Consider the following 22,870-nt stretch of genomic DNA (forward strand, 5'->3'; position numbering starts at 1 on the left):
ACTGATTTTAAAAATAGGCCTAACTATTAAAAAGACCTTTTGAGAAAGATTCTGCCAGTGAATAGGAGACAGCTCATCGTAATACCACATTTCAAAAGATGGCATACAACACTCTTCACCTGCCTAGAAAATAACAAGTTATTATACATATTAAAAAAAAAAACAAGCCTAACTCAACTGAAAAAGTGGTTATTTTTCCACCAAGAGCAAGAACGCTGTACTGCAAAGAAGATGCTTTATCAAATAAGACTACTTTTATTGGTTCTAATTTAAAGGTGTTTAAATAATACTTTATTTTGGAGGAAAAGGTACTGTTAAAGAGGCTCACAGCCACATGTTATGTTCAGAAAAAGCTCACTTCACAAAACACTGCAGGTGTACCAGTATAAACAGCTTATCCAAGTTTCAGTTTTCCTCTGGAGTGCGTGTTCACCACGACCGCGGATAAACGAGAACGGGAAAGCGAAGCTCACTGGAGTGCCTATTGTCCACCTCGACCTGAATTCAAGTCTGCTTACCAGAAACTCGTAGACCGAGCGCGACACAGCTTTCTGCGCACTGCCGGTTCAACTGATGGCGCGCGCCGAGAACGGCTCCGCGTACCCGTTCCCCCCAGCGAACCCTTGGCTGGCGGAATAAAGTCGAGGTCCTCAACATGGGTGTGTGCGGTGGGGGGAGGGGACCCCTTCGCCGACCACGCCACCGACGGGACCGGCGGGACTTACAGGGGTAGGGAAGAGGCAAGGCCGTGCTGCCCGCGGCCTCCCCGGGATCAACAGCAGCCCCGGGCGGCGGCCAGCTCCACATGCTGCGACACAACCTCGACCCTGCCGCGGCCTGCACAGCACAGCCAACACAATGCAGCCCGGGCCGGGCCACCGCTACAGTCCCCATAACTCCCAGTACTACCCTCACGGAGAGGCCTACAGCCTCACCCTCTTGCTCACCTGGTCTCCGGCAGCTCCGTCTGCGGACATAGCGTCTTAAAACAGGGCACAGAGACAATCCCCCCCTCCCAAGCAGATTAAAAACCCCTTTAAAAAGCGCCCGGCACTGCCGCCGCTACCGCGGCCCGCTCCACCGGTCGCGCCAACGGCCGCGGACCGTAGCCCAGCCACTTTAGCGATAAAATGGCGGCGTGGCGCCTCCGGCCCGGCTGTCAGCAAGGCGGTGGTGGGGGGGGGACACGGGAAGGCGGGGTGTGGAGAACGGCGGGAAGCGCGTCATTACCGCCGCGCCGCTCTGGGGCGGAAGTGGCTGTGCTAAGAGAGGCTGCGGTAGCGAGTGGGGAGCGCTGCGGCGCGGTCCAGTCGTTCTCCCCATGTTGCGGAGGGTGGTCCTGTCCGCCATGGGGCAGCTCCATCTGCCTGTCGCCGCGTAGGGGCAGAGGGAAGCCCTGGGGCCCGCCCTGAAGCCGCAAACGGGGCGTTCCCTGAAAGGCACCCGGGTAGGGCCCTGGGGGCCGCTGTAGCTGTGTTCATGGCGCTGGGCAGGGTTGCCGTGTCTGCATTTTCTCCCTTTGCTCTGCCCCCAGGCCGGTTTACTGGCGGACCGGTTGTTGTTGAAACTCTGAAGGACAGTGGGCAGAAACTAAAAAGTTTTGGTGATTTTTAGCCTTGGTCCTGCCAGCTCGTCATGGGCTATTTCGTTAACGAAGCGTTGCCTCTTCAACAGTCACTTCTTTGCAGCAAGCCGGCACTGTGCCCTTGGTGAGGTAACTTCAGCAATGTCTGCTAGCAGCAGACCCGTCCCTTCCACCTCACAAGAGTTCTTGTTATTCAAGGAGGCAAGTTCAAAAGACAAGCCAAGGGGTCATAGTCTCAAAAGACCTCAAGGACACAGGAGGCAGCTCCCCCTAAAGCTACTTAACTTCATTTGCAAAGTAATCGCCAGTCTCTCCGTGAGAGGAAAAGCTTTGAATCAGCCTCTGCAGAGAAACTATGTGAAGCATTCATTGAAGGAGGCTTGGCAAATACCAAGGTGAAAGCTGTTTTAGCTGCCTTCACAACAGCAGTGTAAGTGTTCTTAAAACTGTATAATACAGTAATTTATGCAGAAATACTTGAAAAAACTTGATACTAGCACTCTTTAGGTTACTTTCTGCTTCGCCTTCCAAGTCGCTTCCTTACACCCCAGTAATATGTGTGGAAAGAGGACCTTTTCTTCTAAAGCTTGACAATTCAACCTCCCCAGAAAGAGAGCAGATAGTAAATGCTTATATGACCCACCTGTGAAGTAACATTTTCCTTTTGGTGTTGAAGAATTTTGAGTCTGTTATTCTTCAGAGGTGAAATAAAACGTGCTTAACAGTCTGTGTTGGTAGATAAGCTGTCCTGTTCTTTGATTTCTGTGAGAATAGTGATTTTGTGATACAAGGCTACTTCATTGTTTTTTATGAGGTGTTTCTTCCATGTCACAACAGACTCTATTTTGAAAGCATTTGATGTTACTACAATTTCTTAAAAAAAAAAATCAAAACAAACAAAAATTTCCAATTCATCGATGTAATGTTTTTCCATTTCCTATTAGGAACAAATTCTTTATAAGTAATTGCTTAAAGCAATGCTGCTAAAATTTCTGACTAGATAATGTGAATATTATTCTAGGTGTGCAGAGTGTTTGCTCTCTTAGGGGCCTGGTTGGAATTTTGATCTAGTTCTTAGTGGTTTTGTTCAAGCATATTTTTATTCTTATTTTAGCTGTTTCTGCCTTTGGGATTGCTTTCTTCAGTTTCATAAAATGATAAAGGTGGTTTTGAATCTTGACAGCACCAATGACATCTTGTTTGTCTAGTAGAATGACTTAGTAAAGAGCAAAATAAATGATGCCTACTGCTCCTTACCTACTATAGGCCCTCACTCCATGTAATAAAATAATGTGCTGTGTCTTAAACTAGTGTTGTTCTTGATTTCTTAGTTCCATACATAGAACAAGCCATGGGCAAAACCCCAGGTGCTGTAAATACAACTAGTGCCTGTATCCTTTCTGCCAAGTGTTGCTGTGTGAGCCTGAATGAACTGCAATAGCGTATAGCCTTAAATCTGTTAGCTGGAGAAATTTAAAAGGAGCACTGCTGTACAGAAAATAAAATTTTAATTTTTTTATTGATACATTGTACTTTATCACTTGAGCTTGTCTTGTTTTGTAGTTAGGTGTGAACTTTTTATCAACTTTGTGATAATGGGTTTGTTTTGGTGTGAATCTTTCAAGGGACAGTATTACTTTCAAAGCCTGTGTGTAAATGATAGGTTACATTTCAAAGTACCTTTAAAATGTTACTTTGTCTTAAATTTACAGTTTAGCTCTAGCAGTGTTATCTTAACCCAAGTTTTACCTCTAACTTAAATTTGGGCCTTATATAAGAGTCTACTAGCTTGAGCTCAGTAGCGTTGGAAGTTTATGTTAGTTGACCCACTTGGCAGGCTGATTTGGACCTTTCTTGGTAGTACAGGAGCAAATAATAGGGATGCAGCAGCAAAGCTTGCAACGACTACTTAGTTGCTAATTCCTTATGCATATGTCAAACCTTGTTTTAGAATGTGGCTGTTCCTTTCATTCCTTCTGAACCTGTGTCATCTGGAGTGGAGTAGCTCTAGGCTTCTAGCCTGAGGTAGAGGGAGCAGTAAGACATGATTACAGGCCTGTCTACTTTGGAAAGCTGTACTTTAATTTTCAGATGGTTTGTGATATCAAAGCAACAGGACATTGCTTATATGTGCTATGTTGTAGTGATTCATGCTTAGTTTAGTAATTGACATGAAGCTTAATGGCAAGCTATGAGTTAACAAGCAAACTATTGTGGACTATGCTGCTCTGTGGGTGTTGCAGAAATTCAAAACAAACCTGAACGGGAACATGAGTTGGAGACTACTATACCTATGGTAGAGTGGTACTCAAATATTTCTGCTTGGAAAAACAGTAGACAAAAAATGTATCACTTAGGAAAAAAAAAATCTCAAAGAAGATGAGTTCTTAAAATAAATAGATGTTAAACCTTATGGGCTGCCAGGCCAAGATCTTGGCAAACCATAAAGTGGGACAAACCTGAAAGGAAGCTACTTTAACAGAGTTGGGGCAGTGGTCATCAGATGGAGCTGATGTACCCTTCTTCCAAGTGATTTTAGTTGCCACAGCAGATTATTTTTTAATACTAGTTATGAAATAGCAGGCTTTGTGCAACCTTTTGCGTGCGACTCTATAATATTATTCAGAAACTGCTTGCAAAAGGATTCACTCAGGTACTATTATCAGTGCTCAATACTGGAGAGAATATTTACAGCAGATTTGAACTGCCCTATTAATTGCTATGTGTTAGCGCTGAATCTCAAGCTACGAGTATGCTGGATGTTGTCCTCCCAACTCTGTCATAATATTATTGGAGGCTGTGTCACTTCCCTGAGATGGATTTCAGCATAGGTAGGGTGAAGACATGTTGACCTGAAACATGTCTTGCTACTGGCTAGGGCAATTGTGGGCTCTGTTGTTTCCTCAGCTGAGAGTTTTGCAGTGCTTGTGTACCCCTATGGAACCTATAATCTGTCCTCTAAAATGACAATATTATGGGAATTCTGTGACTAAACCAAGAAGGTAATCTGAATTTATATTCCCATAGGCCATAATTAAAAATTAAATTCATCTTTCTGCCAAACTGGTTTTGCTCCCCATTTGACATCCACTGTTTTAGAATGTGTGTCTCACTAATTGGTTGCATCAGTGGCAGAGATTAGGAAGGAAGCAAAACCCAAGCTGACAAGTTTTGCTGAGTTTGTTTTCTTGGGCTCTGCACTGGTACTGCTGGAGCTTGTAGTGAAGAGTGAAGGAAGCAGCTGGAGGGATTTGGGTGGTGAGGAGAAGGCAATAGGGCTCAGTTGAAAATGGTATCCTGCAATGGCGTTTCAGCTGATGGGAATGTCAGTGCATGAAGCTATTTGTGTGGGTATGTGACTGGTAGGAGCTGTGGCATCAGATCTGTTGCCCAAGTAATATTCTCTGAAATAGGTTTCTTTCTGGGCATTTTCTCACTCTTATCACCAGGTCATGTGCAGCACAGCACTACAGAGAGCCTTTCTTTGCTCTAAATATCTGATTTACAGGTACTGAACTAGGAGGTGAGTGCAGTGAGCCACTTGCTCATCACATGAGACTCCACTGGACTGAGACATGCACTGTGGGGTTTGGAATATGGAAGACTTTAATATGTCAAAATGAAGCAGCCTGGGTATTGGATCTGTTGCCGCTTCTACGTCACTGGATCCAATAGTGGTCTTATTTATCATCAGTAGTTGGGAGAAGATGTCTTATTTGTTTCTAGATCTGCTCTGTTCCTAACTCATGCTTTCTGTTGTCATCTTTCCCATTTGATTACTGTAGGCAGAAAGACATGTAGGCATACACCAGTGTTTGGTGATTATCATTCCACTAGAAGTTTATGATATGGAAAGTGCAGAGAGGGTCATGTGTTATAAGGAGTGTCTAGGTTACAGGAACAAAAAAATAGGTTATGACACCAATAGCAAAGGATGAAATTCAGTGTCCCCTGTTAGCCAGTGAATTGGGCTTCATGATCATAGTTTGTTATGAAATTAAAAACAGGGTCGGTGACATGCAGTGGTAAAGGTTCCGGGTGTAATGCAATGAAAGGAAGGGTTTTTTTTGAAGAAAAATGGAGAAATTTGTCAGGTTTTAAAATTAGTTTATTTAAGGAGTGAAAGTACTTTAAAAGTTTAGTATTTAAACAGATAACAAAGGTGAATGGATTAGTGAAAAATGAGGGTTAGCAGTAGAAAACAATTGTAGCAGACTGCATAGTTGCAGTTACGTATTTTAATGGCATAATGAGATGTAAAAATTACGGATTCAATTCTAGCTTCCTCAACATCAATTTTTTTGCTTGAATTAGCTATCATTTAATGCTATTTAACACAGTATTGCCTCCTTTATTTTTTGTAAGCACCTTTTCACCTTTCCAAGAAAAGTATAAATAATCCACACTTAGACCAAACAAGCTGTTTCTAAAGTTTTTTCTGTTTTTACTCCAGTGTTCTTTCCTAGTATAAGTCGTATTCTATGACACTACTTGTGTTGTAGATTAGTACTACTATTCATCAGTCTTTGTTTATATTATCTTGTGGATTCTTTGGAAAACTTACCATAATGGAATGAAATATGAAGCTGGATCTCTATTCAAAACTGTATTTTAATGATGAAATGCTAAGCAGTGGAAATAATGCTGAAAGTTGTTTAAGCCAATGGCTGGATATCCTCAGAGGCAGGTTTACACTTGTTATTTTTGGTTGGTTTTTTTTCTTAATATTTGTGGACACATTTTCGTGGAGGTACCATTTATAGTCAGCACACAGAGAGTCCAACATATCCTGAATGCTTTGGGTGTACAGTACGTGCGCAGATCAGTTCTCCAGTACGCGCACAGTCTCATGTGTCCAGCAGCCATTTCTATGGCATTCCTGTGTGCCTACCCCCAGGCTGCAACAGTGTCCATGTGTCTGAAAGTTGGAGAGACACTAACGTCCTCCAGTTCTGCCGGGGCAGAATTTCCCGGAAGGCAAATAGAAGAAATGTTGAAAAACTCAAATTGCAGAACAGAGTTTAAAAAAAATAACACCCCCCCCCCCCAAAAAAAAAAACCAACCCAACAACCAAGCACCAAAACCCGTAACCACAAATACAAGCACATGCCCCTCACCCGTGAACAAATGAAAAACCAAGCCAGAAAAACCCACCCCTACATGGATAATGCTATTTGCTTGTGTACTGGATTAAAGTGAAGTCTGGAACAAGCCTGGCAGCTAGAAGGATAAAGATGAAGTAATGTATAAAAATAGAGCAGCACAGTTCACCACCAATTGCAGCGTTCTCAAATTTTTGAGTATTTCTGAAGTAGTTAGAAATCTGTTTAATGACGGCTGCCATGGGTTCTTCACAAGCCTCTTCATGAGGCTTGTGACCGCTGATGTCCTCGGCGCTTTGACTCACCCGGGAGATGGCAGGCAAACACCACTTCAGCTCGGCTGGAAGCGGGGCTAGAGGCCGAGCAGCACGTACTCGGCAGCCGCCCAGCAGAGAAAATGGCATGGCAGTAATTTCGGGTATTTTTATGTCTAGATTACAGGATTTTTTTCCTGCCACAGTACTATTTGACATCAGGAGTAGCTTTCTATGGATCCCGCTGTGAGTCACAGCTTGCAAAGATGAATCATTTTTAAAGTATTTTAACATTAACTTATTTTAGAAACAGTCATGTGCATCTCAGTTTTAAGGGTATTAATGCTTAAAGGTAATGATAAAAGGGTAGTAAGTAAAAGCCTACGAAAGGAAAATAGAGGCATCAGAGGATGATTAAAAGTCGAAGAGGGATCTTGCCAGTATTTAGCATAGCAGCCATAATCCAACAAATAGAAAGGAGAGCAAAGTGAGGTGGGGCAGAGCATACTTGTTTGTAGTTGGTGTTGCATGGCTTTCCATACCAGCATTCAGCCTCAGTTGTTTTCTAGCGTATGCTTAGTCTGGTTGTAAATACACAAATAAAGCCTTTTAAAAAGTGTTGATTGCAGTTATTTCTCATTTAGGATCAGTGATACAACATTTATTGTGAATTGTGTTTGTCTGGTAAAATAGTAGAGTGCTTCCAAAAATGTTGAACAGCAAATAAAAAGTGACTATCTAAGCATAATGTTGTTTGCACTCAAATGCCTTCTCCTTGGCAGAATAATCCAGTCGTCATCAGATGCGGGTGTAAAAGTAAGTTTGTAAGACATTAGATGCTATTTGTTTTGATAATATACTGGAATACGTAAACACAGAACATCAGAGGTTTCCACCTCAGCCTGTTTTGGGTATAACTCTTGTTTTCTTAATTACAAGTTGCTCACAAACTTGGAGGTTTTCCCTGCTGACACAAATTCTACCTATTCAGGTGCTGTGTTTGTGAAGCCTAGAGAAACAGGAAAGGTGGAACTGGCCACCCTGTCCACCTGTAGTGGGAGTGGGGAGGTTGCTATGCAACTATAGTATTTTACATTTTACTTGAAAGCTCAGCTCCAGGAAACAAGAGTGTATGTAAGAATTAATCAGCCTTTCTAAGTTTGTTTCCTTTTATTGCAAAACAAAGCTTGTTTGTGTGATCCAAATACATTGCAAATTCTCAGAAACCTAGAAGAGATGTGAAAGGAACCAAAGTTAAGGGTTATTTAAATCTCCTTATTTTAGGCAGGCTTGATGTAAATCTTGGAAATGCCAGTACCCTCCTGGTGCTGGAACAGAAATTATCCCCTCCTTCCACATTCACAGTCTACAGCTTGATCCACAAAATATTCCTTGCCTTGGTTCAACTTCAGAAACAATTGTGACTGCCCTGTGTTTCCCAGTTTAGCTTATGCTTCTGTCTCTAATGCACTGTTGTCAGAGTTTATGGTTATCGAGGTTTATTTTGAAGAAATAACTAATGTGTCTGACCCTCTGCAGATCTTCCATACTGGTGATGTTACCTAGTCCAAATTCAGTTCTGCATGCTGCACTTGAAATAACAGCTCCCTTTGATTTTATCCCTGTGTAAATTTACCTTGGTAGATTGTGTGCTCTTTGAATTAAGGATTATGTTTTCATATTTATCTATAAAGCATCAGGGTACCATGGTGGTCAGATCAGGCAAGCAGACAGTTAAATATGCACTTCAACTGACAATGCCAGGGTCCTTTTCAAGAAGAAGTTTGGCTTCATGTTAACAGAGCTCTGTTCTCTGGTAAAACAGTGAATCCAAGTGTTAGTGTGTGCTACTTTTTAGTAAATTAATAGGGACACAAAGCTAAGGAGGTGCTTTTACATTCTGTTTCTTAGGCAAGCTTGCAGTTAGCAGTGAAGATACTGCATTTCAGCCTCAGTCAACCACCACATGCTATAGCAGAATTTGCTTTGATTTTTTTATTTCTGCAATAGCATAACACTGCACTTTGAAATCTCAGTTAAAGGAAATGTCTCATCCTAAATAAAAGAAAAAACACTGTTCAGGTCAACCACCTGAAAAGTATTGCCTTGTCTAGGCAGCTCTAATTACATGTTGATTGTACTTAAATCTTACATTACAGTTCATTTCATGTTACATTGAGGCATTTGTTACTGTTTGTGTTATTTTGACATTCTAAAAATAATAATACACAGATGAGTGTTTACTTTGAAACAGTAATTTCATTTTATTAGGACAGGGAGGGCAATGAGGCAGAAAAGGGAATGTTATGCTTGTATGTTAGCTTTTGTTCTAAGTAGTAACTATCCGAAGACTGACTTGGTACAATTCCTGGAGAAAATTCCTCCCTGGTTATGGTATACATTATCACATGCTGTTTGTGAGTTGCTGTCACTACACAGCAAAGCAGTTAAAACCCTCGATGGTGAGCTACAAGACAGGCCATGAAGCACTTATGATATATTACTATAATTTTAGTTGCATATGTGTATATGTAAAATTACCCAAAACCATAATGATCCTGTGCTGATTTAACACAAAAATGAGCATGCCATGGGTTTCTTATATTTATTTGTTCCTTGACCAAAAATGGTCTCCCTTTATTTCTCATTATTCAGTCTTTCTGTTACCACTTCTCTTGTGGTAGTTTGTTCTGGTTTTGTTCACTGTCTCTCAGACGTTTTACTGCAATAGAAGGCAACAACATGAGAGCTGCTGTTTATCAGAAGTATGCATCTGGGCCCTTCCAACCCAAACTGTTCTATGATTCCACAGTATGAAAACCAGAATTTCAGTGCAAATTTGATAGCAAATGAATGGCTTCCACGACTTTCCTTTTTATTCCTGTAATTCATTAGAGATTATGTGCACTGAGGATGTAAGTATCCCAGCACAGGTTGGGAATGCCATCCACTCAGGCATCACAGAAGGTTTGGGAATATTGTCAATGCTAATTACCTTGTAAATCCAAGCACCCATTGCAACAACTGTAGCTTTCCCAGTTAAAAACTTACTGCCAGCAGATCTGAAACGATTCAGCACTAATTGTTTTCACAGAATGCTATAAACATGCCTTTGGGCTCTTGTTTGGATGCTAGAAGTACCTGAGGACTTTGTCACATGCATATGAAATGCTCTGGACCTTCTGTGGGTTAAATATCAAAATGTGCTTTCTGCAGTATGTGTTCATGTTCCCAAGTTGAAATGGAAGCTATGTAAGAATCACTGGTATGTCAGAACAGAACCAGTTCAGGCCCTGGGTTTGTGTTGATGCAGTCTGACAAAGTTGCTTCTAATACTTTTGTGGACTTTGACTCCAGAACAGCCTCTGAAACTCCCGTTGCTATTTCCTTGCATGCCGAAAGAACAGCAGGTCTTTATCTAGTAATGAGGGAGAACAGAATCTGTTTTGATGTCATTTAGCTAGAATACCCCTACATTAACTTTGTTACTACTAAGAAATTATTTTCAGGTGCTTCCTTTAGCCTGTGATCCTTGAGATGAACAGAGAAGTTACCCCTTAATTTCTTTTGGGTGTAAGCAAGAAATAACATAGTATGTTGAGGTCCTGTGCGTTTCAGTATACAGAGCCAGACAGCTCTATTTGCCTATGTGCTGGTAAGATTGAGGACATGGCAGCAGCATGGAGACTGTCAACAGTAGCATGGTTTTATGGAGAGGTACACAAGTCTTGCTGAAAAGCATGTGATAACTTTTTGGTTAATACACTGAAGACAAATGCTCAGGGAGTACCATAAGCTAACTGATGACAGTGTGAGTCTGTGGTGAAGGATGGCACATAATAGTGTCTCCTAAGTTATTTGCTCATCAAAAGATGCAATTGTGTTTAGAAAAGGTGAAAGACAGCAGGTTTGGCTGGTTGTGTAAGATTACTTAGAAGAGTTAGTGCATTGTGTATGCTATCTAGCTCAGTGTGCTTTTTTCATTAGTATCTTTGTCCTCCCACTTTTCTTTTTGTTTCTTCTTTTGCTGCATAACTCATTTTTACAATATACTTTTGTTAGTTATCTGCTGGTTCTCATAATGAATCCTATCCCTTCCTTTTGCTAATTCCTTTTCAGGTTTGCTTTGAGAATTCATGATCTTTTACTGCATTTTTGGTATAGAAGCTAGCTCTCTATACTAGTTACCAGTGTTAAAGAACCATGCCTAAGCCATCTACCAAATCATGTATCTTATATTTTATGAAAATATTCAAGTCTGTAGGAAAAAAACACTGTTGTATGCACTGGAAAAGTGAGAACATTATTAGAAATGTAAGTTAATACCAAGAGGGAATGAAGAGAAATGCCACTGTTTCAAATAGAGTGGTAAATGAGCCTTACAATCATGATAGGACTTGAAACCATATTTACTCATCTTTTAAAGACCTCAGAAGAATCCTATGGATTAAAAACTGTTAGGGCTTCTTTTATTCCTCTCCTTTAAACTGGTAAGTTAAAGCAGCTGTCTCTTAATACTCAAACAGAACTAAGAGAACTAACTAGTTAGATTAAATGCATTTTAAATGTCTATATATCTTTTAGAATGCCTTTAAGTCTATCTACATGCATATATAAAATTGAGGAAACAACCGCGGTTTTTCTTTCCTAGATGTATTTCATTTGTTTTGATTTTTCTATTTAACTCACATTAAAAAAGAGGATATATAGCACATGACAGTAACAACATAAAAGCATTTATAAAACCCAGATAAGGTGTCTGGGTGAAAAGGCAATTTCAGTCCTGAACCTGCAAATACAGATTTTTGATTTTTTTTTTTTCTATTTAAAGTATTTTATAATGTTGAAATACATCTTAGTTCAGACAGGGCTTAGGAGCTATTTGGGCTAATGCTGCTGTTTCTGTATACTCAGGGTATTGCTTACATATTTTTCTCATATTTTGGTTATTTTGCTTACTTTGCACAGGGTTCTAGAAAACAAACTGAACTGTTGCTAAATGTGGGACATAAGCTATGTACTTCTAAGGTGATATAGCATGTTGTCTCTGGGCTGTCTGGTAATATTGCCTTCTATTGCAGTAAAATGTCTGAGAGACAGTGAACAACAAATGACTGAAAAACTCCAAGAAACAGGAATGAAACACAGGCAACTATTTTGAGAGAAACTATTTTACCTTTTATTTTTGTCAATTCAGAAAAAATATTATTCCTAAGGATTATCTGAATATATAGGACTCAGTTAAAGTAATTTATTTTGCATTTTAGAAAGATTTTGAATTAATACATTTCTCCATTATATTCTGGGAATAAAAAGGTAGGGAATACTTCAGGCATTTGTAAAATGATAAAATTCAGAGAAAGGTTTGTGTTACTTCTCTGTGATCAGTGCTTGTAAATAACATCCTTTTTAGGAATTGTCCAGGTTTTTTAACTAGGGGTAAAGAGGAGATCACATTAGTTGGCCTTCTGTGTAGTTCTTTTTAGGGACTAATGGAGTTTGTTTTGTATTGAAAAAGAGCACATATGAAAACAATGTCTGAAATAATGTTTAGAATGCAGTGTCAAATTGTGTGAGAATTAAAGCTGCCATAGGCTAAAGCAGATACCAACAGCTTGAGGGAGGATACAGTAAGGAAAGAGTAATAGCCCTTCTTTGTTATCTCTTTATCCAATTTTGTAAATAAATAAATTTTAAAAAAGTAATATACAAAGCTAAAATCCTCAATGTGCCAAAGCTTATTTCTCTGCATAGAAGGGATTCCTTTTTTTCATATAGGCACACTTAAACTAGCACTGAAATTTGCAGTAAAATCCATCTCTAAAGAGAAATGAATGCTTAAAACTGGAGTGCAATTTGAAAAATAGTATACAATAAACAACAACCAGACCTGATGTCACCATTACTGGAGGATGAAGAAGTCCAAACATGCCACCTGGAGAGTGGCTGTGATTTCACATTGACTCTTGGATCCTTATTTCTTCTCCTTAGATGGTCCTTGTCTTTTATTAAATTCTGATCCTAGATAATTTAGGTGTAAAACTCACAAAGAGCTTACTAGTGGGTTGCTTTAAAGAATCGTTTGTGATTTCCAGAGATTTGGCTGCAAAATTTGAGGCAGACATTTTCTGAGTGCAATGCTGGTTTCTGTATAACAAGTCTGCCAGATCCTGTAGACTGTTGCATTTGTCCCATAATTGCATGAATACTGTCTTGTTGTCCCTAACAATTACTATAAAACTGTGAAGAGTTGTTCCAGTGCAAATTGTATATTTGACGCCTATTGACCCTTTAAATCCTTTCAGGAACTGGAAAAAAATTATCATAAGATCATTATTGAATTGGCTGTGGTCTGTGTCCTCTGCCTGTTTTCTGACCAGAAGAGTGAAAAACAAAACAAAACAAACATTAAACCAAACCAAAAAGAGAGGAAAAACATGAAAAGGCATTTAGTCCAGAGTGGTATGGCACCTCGAGACTGATAGAGTAGGGAAGAGATGAAAACAGGCTTTATAAAGGAGGTTCCAATTACAAAGAGCAAAAAGGCAAACCAGGAGAAGACATACTAGCTTGTTTACTTGCTTACTGAAACTTTCCCTACCAGCTTCTGAGAATCCTGGTACATCCATCTCTGATATTCATAAAGCATCTGAGCTGCTTTTTTCACTGCTGCTTTTGCTACCAGTGGTGTGCTTGTGGCTCACCAGTTTTTCTGTACTATATAGGCAAGCTCCCTTAGCAAGCCAGCGTATGAAATCTAGAATGTGGTTTGGGAACTGTAAAACTTCACCAGTCTAGTGGATACTGAGCTGGGATATTTTCCTTGTGGATCTTCCCTATTCTCTCAAAAGGCTTTTTCTTTTTCTTTTCCTTTTTCTTTTTCTTTTTCATTTCCTTTTCCTTTTCCTTTTCCTTTTTATTTTTCTTTTTTTTTTCTTTTTCTTTTTCTTTTTTTCCCCTTTCTTTCTTTTTTTTTTCCCCTTTATTTCTTTCTTCTTTTTTTTTTTTTTGTCTTTTCTTTCTTACAGAACATGTAATTTAATAAATTGCATTCAGACGGTGGTATTAAAAAAAAAAAGGCAGAAGATATTTAGGAAAAAAGCTCCAAACCCAATACACATACTCTGGTAATTTCTCAGTATAATTTGTGCTAGTAACTGTGTCATGTTGCTCTGCACAGCACTGGGATTTGCACGTGTCATGGATGACAGTCTACTTCATATTCTCGTCGTAAATTTGTAAATGTCAAGGTAAGCAGTAAACAGCCTCCTCCCAGACACTGCTGAAGTAGCTTTAGGACTACAGAGTACGTGCCATGGTACTCATTAAATTGTGCCCTGGTTTCCTCAAGTGTCCTAGTGTAGGAGTTGTTACTGAGGCAACACAAGGACTACTGTGCAACTCCTGTAAAAACAAGTTACCAGGGTGTGTCAGGCATCCACATACACAGGGGCTCTGCATCCAGAATTGCCTTTTGGGGTTTGTTTTGTTTTGAAGCAACTGAGAAAAGCAAAAGGGGATAGAAATAGTAACGTAAAAAGAATGCTTAAAGGTCTTTTAAAAATTTAGGGTTTATGTTACTTTTCTGTGCTCTGCTTTGGTTAGGAGAGAATAGAAACGCTGCTCATCAGCCTACCTGAGCCTGCTCAAAGCTGCTGGGTGGTGGGTGGCTTTACCAAATGGTAGTCTTCTCACCAGCAAAGCCTGACACTGAAGCAGAGCAGAATCATTCTCAACTTGGACTGGGAGGAACCATTTCTCTGTTTGACATGGAGAAATTTGTCCATGAAGCACTCGTGTTCTGTCTGTGCTCAGTATGTGAAAGTGCAGAGTGACCCAGTAAAGGATATGATTATGTTGTTCTAAACAAGTGCAGTTGTGATAGTTGAAGGGGTCTGCTGGAGCCACAGCTTTTACATTTGGCTAGAGACAGATAGGAAGCAGAAACCTTTACAGTTAGCCCCAAATGAAAGAGCAGACCCTAGAGACAGGCAACAGACACAGTTCTCTTATATTAAGTCATAATTTGCAAATAGTTGTTTGTCTAACCTTTTTGGCTTTTTGTGTCTGTACAGCAGATGTTAATGCACCTGAAAATAGAAAGTCTGAAGCTTATATATCCATTTGTTTCATATTTTAAAGTCTGTGTGTATGTTTATATACTTATGTATAAAAATATGTATACAAATATGTATGACAGGCCCCTTTAGTAATAATTCCTGACCCATTCATTTGCATCATGCACAGCTGACCACCATTTATCTGCTCCATTGCCCAGAGCCTGTTTTGTATGTTAACATCCATGTTGCTCTTGCTACTAGGATAAGCAGAGACTGTAACTGGAATTACAAGGCACTGACAGGCTTCCTGCATATGCCATATCTTGGAAAAGAAGTGTTTGCTCCTATCCTACCTTGAAGCAGGGTATGTGTAGATTCTATTCTATGGTGGCTTCTTAAAAAAGTTACCTTGAAAATCCCTCTGAAATATAAAAGGCAGGCAAGCCTCGCAAGTTGTTGCCTAATGCAGGTATACCTCCAGGTGTATTTTCTGCTCAAAACCTGTGTTCTAGAGCATCCTTATAGCAGCTAAATGTTCCGATAATGGCAACCTCAGACAGGTACTGCGAGATCTTCATGTATTGGTCCTTGTTGGGTTAGCTAATTTCAAAATTACTTGTTTTGGCAAACTACTGTCTGTTGCCTAACACTTGTTCCACAGGTGCTACAAACAGATCCCAAAAATGAAACGTTCCTTTGAAATGCACCCAGGTTTTTATTAGCAGGACTTCAGGGAGTTTTGAAGTTGCTTATTTTGCTGTATGCAGTATGAGGGCATATGTGTATTTAAGACCAGCTTGAAAGACCTCGAAGGAAGCATATTTCAGTGAATGCTTTGGCTGTGGTGTAAGTACCTGTTAGAAAAGGGCTGAGGCCCAGGCTGCTCTTCCACCTGCTACTGGGTTTCCTCCCCAGCTTGGTTAACTCATTTCAAACTGTAGCCAGACAACAAGATGGCATATAGGCACTCTGAATTACAAATCATGATTAGAAAATGTGAGAAAAATAAAGGAAGCATAGAAGGGATAGAAAGAGGAGAAATCAGTCCGAAGACTCTGAATTACTGATGGGCCTAAGCTTGATTTGGCTAAAAATTCTCTTTGTGGTCATAAATCTATGTTTAAAATACCAAACCCAGAAGAGTGTCAGGTTACTGACACGTGGCAGCATCCTTGCATCTAGAAAGGTTAGGCAGACACAAAATGCAGAAAGGTAAAAAACCTGGATACAAGCGAGGGCTTTATTTTAGTGGAGTGGCCAAGACAAGTCTCTGTATCTATTGAATTATTCTGCATGGGTTGCTACAGCCATTGACTTGATACACAGGTTTTATTGTGCCAGCATGTAGGTACAGGAGGAAGATTAGCTCTGAAAAACAAGTTTTAAATAATTGCTTTGGAGCAATTTTGAAAGATTTTTGGTTTTCTTCTATTCAGCCATGAAATAGAAGTGTCCTGCTGATGGCTCAAGCATATTTTTAATTGAATAATTAACATGGACAATAGGCATTCAGCAACATTTTTTGTTGGTAATCACTGGATTTACTAATCTCCCAGAAGGTGGGATGATTCAGAATCTTTTAATGCCCCCAAAGTAGAAGATAATTACATGCACAACTTGAAATAGAATTGAGTGCAAATGCTGAAGAGGAAAAATTAGAAAATGTTCTTGAGGGAAAAATGGGAGAGGGGGGAATAATAGTCCTGGGTACTAGTAATAGTAAGGATACTTATGAAACTGCATTTTAAATTTGAAGTTTTCCTTACTCTGGCTCACGCTTGCTGTGTGGTCGATGGGCTTGGCTGCACTGAGGGCAGAGCACTCACAGGAGCCACGTGGCCACTATGTGATGGGTCCCAGGAGATGTTCACAGTGGTCACACGTGTTCATACAGAGTGAGTGCTACACTAGTCAGCTGCTGAAAATTGTATATGTAGCAACTGTCTGGTGAGCTGTGTCATGGTGAGAGGAAGCTGTTAGGGCTCTTGTGGGGAGCATTAGCTCACATAATCAATGATGCTTCATTCCTGAAGAAAGTGTAGTGAGCCAATACACATCCTGGGTGTGCTGCATCATGCGTTTATTAATGGCAACTAGGAGTTTCAGACTCCAGAGCCACGCTAACATACAAAGTTGCATAGCCTAGGTTAATGTTTGGTGTGTAATACCTTTTGTTGCAGTAATGAAGTTCTGAATATAGACTACTAACGTTCTGAGTATCACTAAGTATCTCTTACAGTCACTTGACAACAGAGGGCTGCTGTTTGCCGTTGGACTTAATTCTCACAGTAATGAAGAACTAACAGAAAGCTGAACATTTTCTCTTGCAATTGCAAGGGGTATTCTTTTAACATGAATTTTTCTTCCTCTGGAGGGGTTGGAAAAAGAAGCTGCAGGTGACAAATGTTAGTCCTATCATTTACTTGACTAGATGAAGACAGATATGCTGAGGTGGCAGGGCATATGATAGAACCCAAACAGAATAGGAAGTGAGTTACTAATCTTATTTCCAGTGTCCATAAAACAAGGCTATTAATTAACCTGTATAATAAGTACTCTTCTTACATAAGGGTCACTTGAGACTTCACTATTCACTTCAAAGAACTAGTGATCAAGTTCACTTTGGCACAAACAGGGCAGGGCTGGATTTCTCTACAGTGTACTTCTCTTTCCAAAATTCCATCTACTAAAATACACAAGTGTGTGTTTGCAACATTTGCAAGTTTGGAAGAAAAAAAAAGAAAAGATGCTGCAAACATTATTTGCCAATTTGGAGCCACCCTTTGGTTTGTGGCAAAAAACTGTCATGAAATTGGGAATCTCTAGAAAAGCCTTGTCTGTTCCCATAGAAATTTTTAGTCCAAAATGCTGACTAATGGATCCAAGAGAGATACAGAGCAGCAGTGGTCTGGGCCTTCCCACTAGTGTAAACTTATATTCCTTTGACTTTTCTCATGCCTTCCAAGGCTCTGTCTCTTGGGGTGTTGCTTGCCTCTTGCAAGTAGTATTGTTTTCTGTCTTGGTCAGGACTCTTCTGCAGATAAACCAACAACAAAATAAAGCAGAATAGCTTAACAGAAAGAAAAATGGATTTGGAATGCTGCTTTTGATGGGAGGCCAGGCTGGTATAAGAGCTACAAGGAGCATCATGTATCCTTCACGCAACATGTAGGCAAGAAAAGGTGTATTAATTTCTCCTGCTATATGTGTAAACCAGGGGACAAATGTTGCCAGAATGGGGATGGACAAGAGGACCCAGATGACTCTCTCTTCCATGTAAATTTCTACAAAACAGAAGGGGAAGGCTTCAGTGCTTTCTCATCAGAAATGGCAGGTCTTAGGAATCTCTGCTAAGTTTCACAACAGCTGTTTTTTGCCTTGTTTTGTTTTCCTAAATCTTGCTGTTCTTAAAAAATACGTTATAAGTTGAGTTTAGTGGGGGTGAGGTGGGGGTGGGAGTGCTGTTGTGCAACTGTTTCAGAAAAGGGAACAAAGAAGTGAGCTTTAAAAACACACTCGAATTTAAACTAACCCACCATTTGTTATTATTTGGATATCTTTTGGATGGATGGCTACCTGCTTTAGTTTCTAGGTCTATAGCATTCACACAACCTTCTCCAATAACTGTATCCCTCAGAGTGGATGACTTCATAAAAGCACTAGCTTTTCCCCAGATTTCATAGAGCAGTACAGTATTTTACCACTGCAATGCCATGAGTTTAGGGTTGGTTTTTTTTGTTGTTGTTTTGTTTTTTTTTTAATTTGAGCATTAATTAGCGTCATGTTTATTAAATACTTACTGAAGGTATGATTCTGCAAACTCTTAATTCCAGAAGATTACACTGGGAATTCTCAGGCAGTGATTGTTCACGTGACTAAAATTGTTCCTGTAAATACATTTTTACAGGAATAAAATTATATACCCTAAATACTGTAAGTTATAGGGATTCTGGATTAAAACTGGACTTTGTAAATAGAACACAGATATTATCACTGTCTCTGCATTCCTACAATGTCTTTTATAAATTTCCTCCCTTCACAACTTTTCCTTCCTTCAGAAGTCATACTCCTGGCATAGACGGTTTTGAACCTGAAGTTTGAACTTCGGGTTTGTATAAACTAAGTAGTAGAACCGTATCACTAGCTCTGAATTTGCTTTGGGTTGCTCTGTGCTCCAAAATTTTATTTATTTAATGCTTTGAGGTGCAAGTGTGATCAGAGAACGCACTGTAAATGTTACTAAAACTGTATTACATCAGCATTAAGATGAATTATGAAAGAAAAATGTACAATTCAATACACTTTTGTAAGAGAGAAGAGATGATGCCTGTATTACTTCACATCATCAAAAAAATAGTTGTTTAATAATTAAAGGTTGCATCCTGTATATACAGAACTGTGGAAATAAGTGTTCTATCTGATTTCGGAGATGCTTTTAATATACTTAAGAGTATTGCTCATACAGATACTGACAGAATTATTTGGAATTCAAGTCTGTACTTGTGCACCAGAGTTCACTTCCTGTTGTAGTCACAAATTGTTTGTTTTTTTTTTTTCATAGAATGACCGTCTTTGCATTTTTAAGCTAAGTATTAATATCTTGAGCAGCTTGGAATTTAAGAAAGTATTTTGGTGTAGTGTACATTTATTCATTTTCATAAGCTTGCACGTCAGTTGCACGGCGTATTGGAGGCTGAATGATGGAGTGGCATTGAATTATGATCAGATTTCTGTGCTGGCTTCGTCACTCCATTGCCTTGCTACTTGAGGGTGCAAAAATTTAGAATTAAGGTTGCTTTAAAAGGTAATTCTATCCTCTCTCTTGCATGTGCCAAACATCATGCTTAATTGCTGGAGAGAGGAAACTGCATCCATCCCAAGTATGAGCATGCCTCAGGCTGCAAGAAAGGGAAAGGAAGTCATGCCTTGAATTGTCTGATCTTCCAGCTTTGTTGGCAGAGTGAAAGCAGCAAGGTGGTGAGAAGTTTCCTTTTCTTTTGCCCTGTGATTGGAGAAAAATATAGGTTAGCCTTTAAATTTCTGTGGGAAGCAGGATATGAAGCAGCATTTCCCTGTGCTTTGTTAAACTATGCCTAACTTGAAAAAGAAGGGAAGAGAAACCCCATGCCTGTTACTGTAGGTGGGAACTTTATAGTAGTGCTGCTTTTTGACTTCTTTTCTGGTGAATTGTTACTTTGGCAATATGCATTACTTTGTGCTACTAGCAAATGTTGGTAAAAATAATCAGCATATAAAAAAGAGAAATAGCTTCTTTGTATCATGTGCAACTTAAATTGCCTGGATTATCCAAAGAAAAGACGGAGTACAAGTGGTGATTAGAGACTTTGCTTGTCACGAATTTTATATACCTCCTTCCACTTCCAAATATTAAAATTCAAGGTAATTAAACTAGTATTGCATGTTTTATATTGTTCAGTTTCCCTGGTTTATTTTGTATTTTTATATAAAGAAAAATCTATTTTAAAAGCTTTTTGAAAACTCTTTCTCTTCCATCTGGCATGGGGAGCATTTCTAGAGGGGAGGGGAAAGAGTACTGTCTGAGGTAAATTTGATAGTAGAAGATGGGTTAAAACAAGAGGCACTTAGACTAATTTAATTAATGCCATGGTGAATTTAAGAATATGCTGTCCGTTACAAGCATAAACATAGATCAGTAGCTGAATTAAGGAAGCAGTATTAGACTGCACCTGTTGGGTTTCAAACTGAATTCAGACCTTGTTTCAGTATTGCAGTTGGGACTGGCAGTTGCTGAAGGGATTAAATTATTTAAAGCCTTCAGCTGGCTAGTGTAGGCTAGCAGTAGCTTATAAAACACTTAATCTATTTTTTTAATCTCTTCATATGTTTGCTTTACTTAGACAGTAAAACTATACATGACACACACCTGCCACATTCTGAAGCTTCTTTGTCGCATAGTTTAAATTCATCAATTAGAGCAGCCTTTAAATTGTAACCATTTGGGTTTCTTTGACAATACACTTCTTGTTAGCTTGTACGTTTTTCTTTGATGAGCTCAAAACCAAGCATGAAGTATGCAGACATAAAGTCCTTTTTTCCACTATTTCCTTTAAAAAGAGGTTCCCTTCTCAAGGCAAATGATGCTCTCCAAATAATTGACGTTTACTGTTACCATTTGGATTGTGATTGAAAAAGGAAACTAATTTCAAACAGTTTGGAGCTCTGGAACTATTTTTGCAGCATGTTAGCCAACTGCTTACACAGTAGTGCAGTAAACCAGTTCAGAAATAGGTAATACTGTTTAGCTTGTTATGTGATATGCCACTTGTTTCTGGAAAGCTAAGAGTAAGTAATGAGTAGTTACAATATGGATTGGATGGAAAAGCAATCTGGATAGCTGTGCAACACAGGATTAATTAGGTAAATCCTCTTAGGTTTGATTAGCCATTGCTTAGATCTATAGTTTATTTTTCATTGGTTGCTCCTGTTAATGTCTCCTTTCTGTCAAAGTTTATTACTCGGATTTCAGTTTGGCATCATACCTTTTTTGTGTCAAAATGAAGTGCCACTGAATTAACTCACACCAATCCAAATAATAAGCAGAGTAACATCTGGAGTAAATTCAAATCAGTTTTGGCATTCTTTTAAGTGTCTTTTTAAGAATAAACTTCTCGTAAAGGTAATTTCTGTTTTGTTCAGCAAAAGATGTATTAAGTCTTTTTAATTTGGCCTTCAATGTTAAGCTACAGGACAAATGGCCATCTGTATCTGCTAATAAGGATGAGTAAATGCTTATTAATGGAGAGGAAATGGTTCCTGCAGTATGCTTTTCATAAAAAGCATATGTTGTTGATATTTCTGGCCAACCTTTAATATTTTTCTCCTTTTTCATTAACACAGTGAAACTGTGGTTTTATTTCTGTAAAATGAGTTCTTGTAGCACCATCAGTAAAAAAATAACAGGTACTTGCTGTACTCTAGACTTTTTTTGATAACGTATAGTGTAAACTTGAAAAATTCAAAGTGCTTGTGTTGAAGTTGTTTCACTAATCAGTGTTTCTTATCTCACACTCTCAAACCTTTTTTATTGGAATATGCCATTCTTTAGGAATAAGAAAGGAAAGGACAGAGGAGAAATAAAAATTCTTATGAGGAATAAAAATTCTTCCCCCTGGCCCTCAAGAGGCACAGAAAGTACAAGACAGGCACCTCAGGAAGAAAGCTAAATGGCTCAGTCAACTGGGGATATGCAAGAAGGCATGGGAGGAATTGGGCATTTCAGTGGGTGGTAATCAGAGTTTCATCAGTGCTGGGATTTCATATGGTTATACAATGCTTTTGTACATGTCAGGGCAAGGCTTCATGAGCACAAAATCTTGAAGAACAGTGTCCCTCTTTTTAGTACTCCTTCTGCAGAACAATTTGTTAGTTAGAATTTATGGCAAATACTTTTTCAGTAGTCCTCTAAGTATTGCATCTTCTAGAAGGAAGTATTATGTCCGGAATTCTATTTCACCTTGAATGTCCTAGAAAACTTATCTTCATCTATGATTGATCAGCTGATCTGACCAGATCAGATGATCATCTAATATGATCTGGTCTGGTGAAAGGTGTCCCAGCCCAGGGCAGAGGGGTGGAACTAGATGAGCTTTAAGGTCCCTTCCAACCTAAACCAGCCTGTGATTCTATGATCTTCAAAAGCAAATTATAATAGAAATTTAACTCTTAGAATACAAGGCTTTTTAATAGAAAATCAACTGAATATTGTAGTTGTTTCTAAAACCTATAAGAAGAGAGAGACCAGAATGCTAGTTGGAAGAGACAAGTGGGGAATGCAGATGATTAAATAGTGCCTTCATAGCCTTCCCATTCCTTAAGCTGATGCAGGA

The 22,870-nt window shown here is 39.3% G+C and overlaps 2 protein-coding genes across 5 annotated transcripts in view; one reads left to right on the forward strand and one right to left on the reverse strand.

Annotated features, from left to right (window-relative positions):
• CSTF3 (cleavage stimulation factor subunit 3) overlaps nucleotides 1-1,164 on the reverse strand; it is a 49,784-nt gene extending 48,620 nt beyond the window's left edge. For 2 of the 4 annotated variants that reach the window (XM_061462817.1, XM_061462816.1), the window contains exon 1: nucleotides 948-1,164. In XM_061462817.1, coding sequence (XP_061318801.1) covers nucleotides 948-977 — 30 coding nt within the window. In that variant the 5' untranslated portion in view covers nucleotides 978-1,164. Of the gene's footprint in view, nucleotides 1-518; nucleotides 675-947 lie in introns of those variants that run through there. The other 2 variants (XM_061462819.1, XM_061462818.1) reach the window with 2 other exon arrangements.
• A 33-nt stretch (nucleotides 1,165-1,197) lies between these two features.
• HIPK3 (homeodomain interacting protein kinase 3) overlaps nucleotides 1,198-22,870 on the forward strand; it is a 101,281-nt gene continuing 79,608 nt past the window's right edge. Inside the window, exon 1 of the mRNA XM_061462823.1 lies at nucleotides 1,198-2,015. The gene's annotated coding sequence lies outside the window, so the exon portion shown is untranslated. The remainder of the gene's footprint in view (nucleotides 2,016-22,870) is intronic.

This window comes from Pezoporus flaviventris, unplaced genomic scaffold (genome assembly GCF_033815535.1).
Source record: "Pezoporus flaviventris isolate CSIRO_AGI_PZ_B2104156 unplaced genomic scaffold, CSIRO_AGI_Pfla_v1 ptg000036l, whole genome shotgun sequence".
Taxonomy (NCBI): domain Eukaryota; kingdom Metazoa; phylum Chordata; class Aves; order Psittaciformes; family Psittacidae; genus Pezoporus; species Pezoporus flaviventris.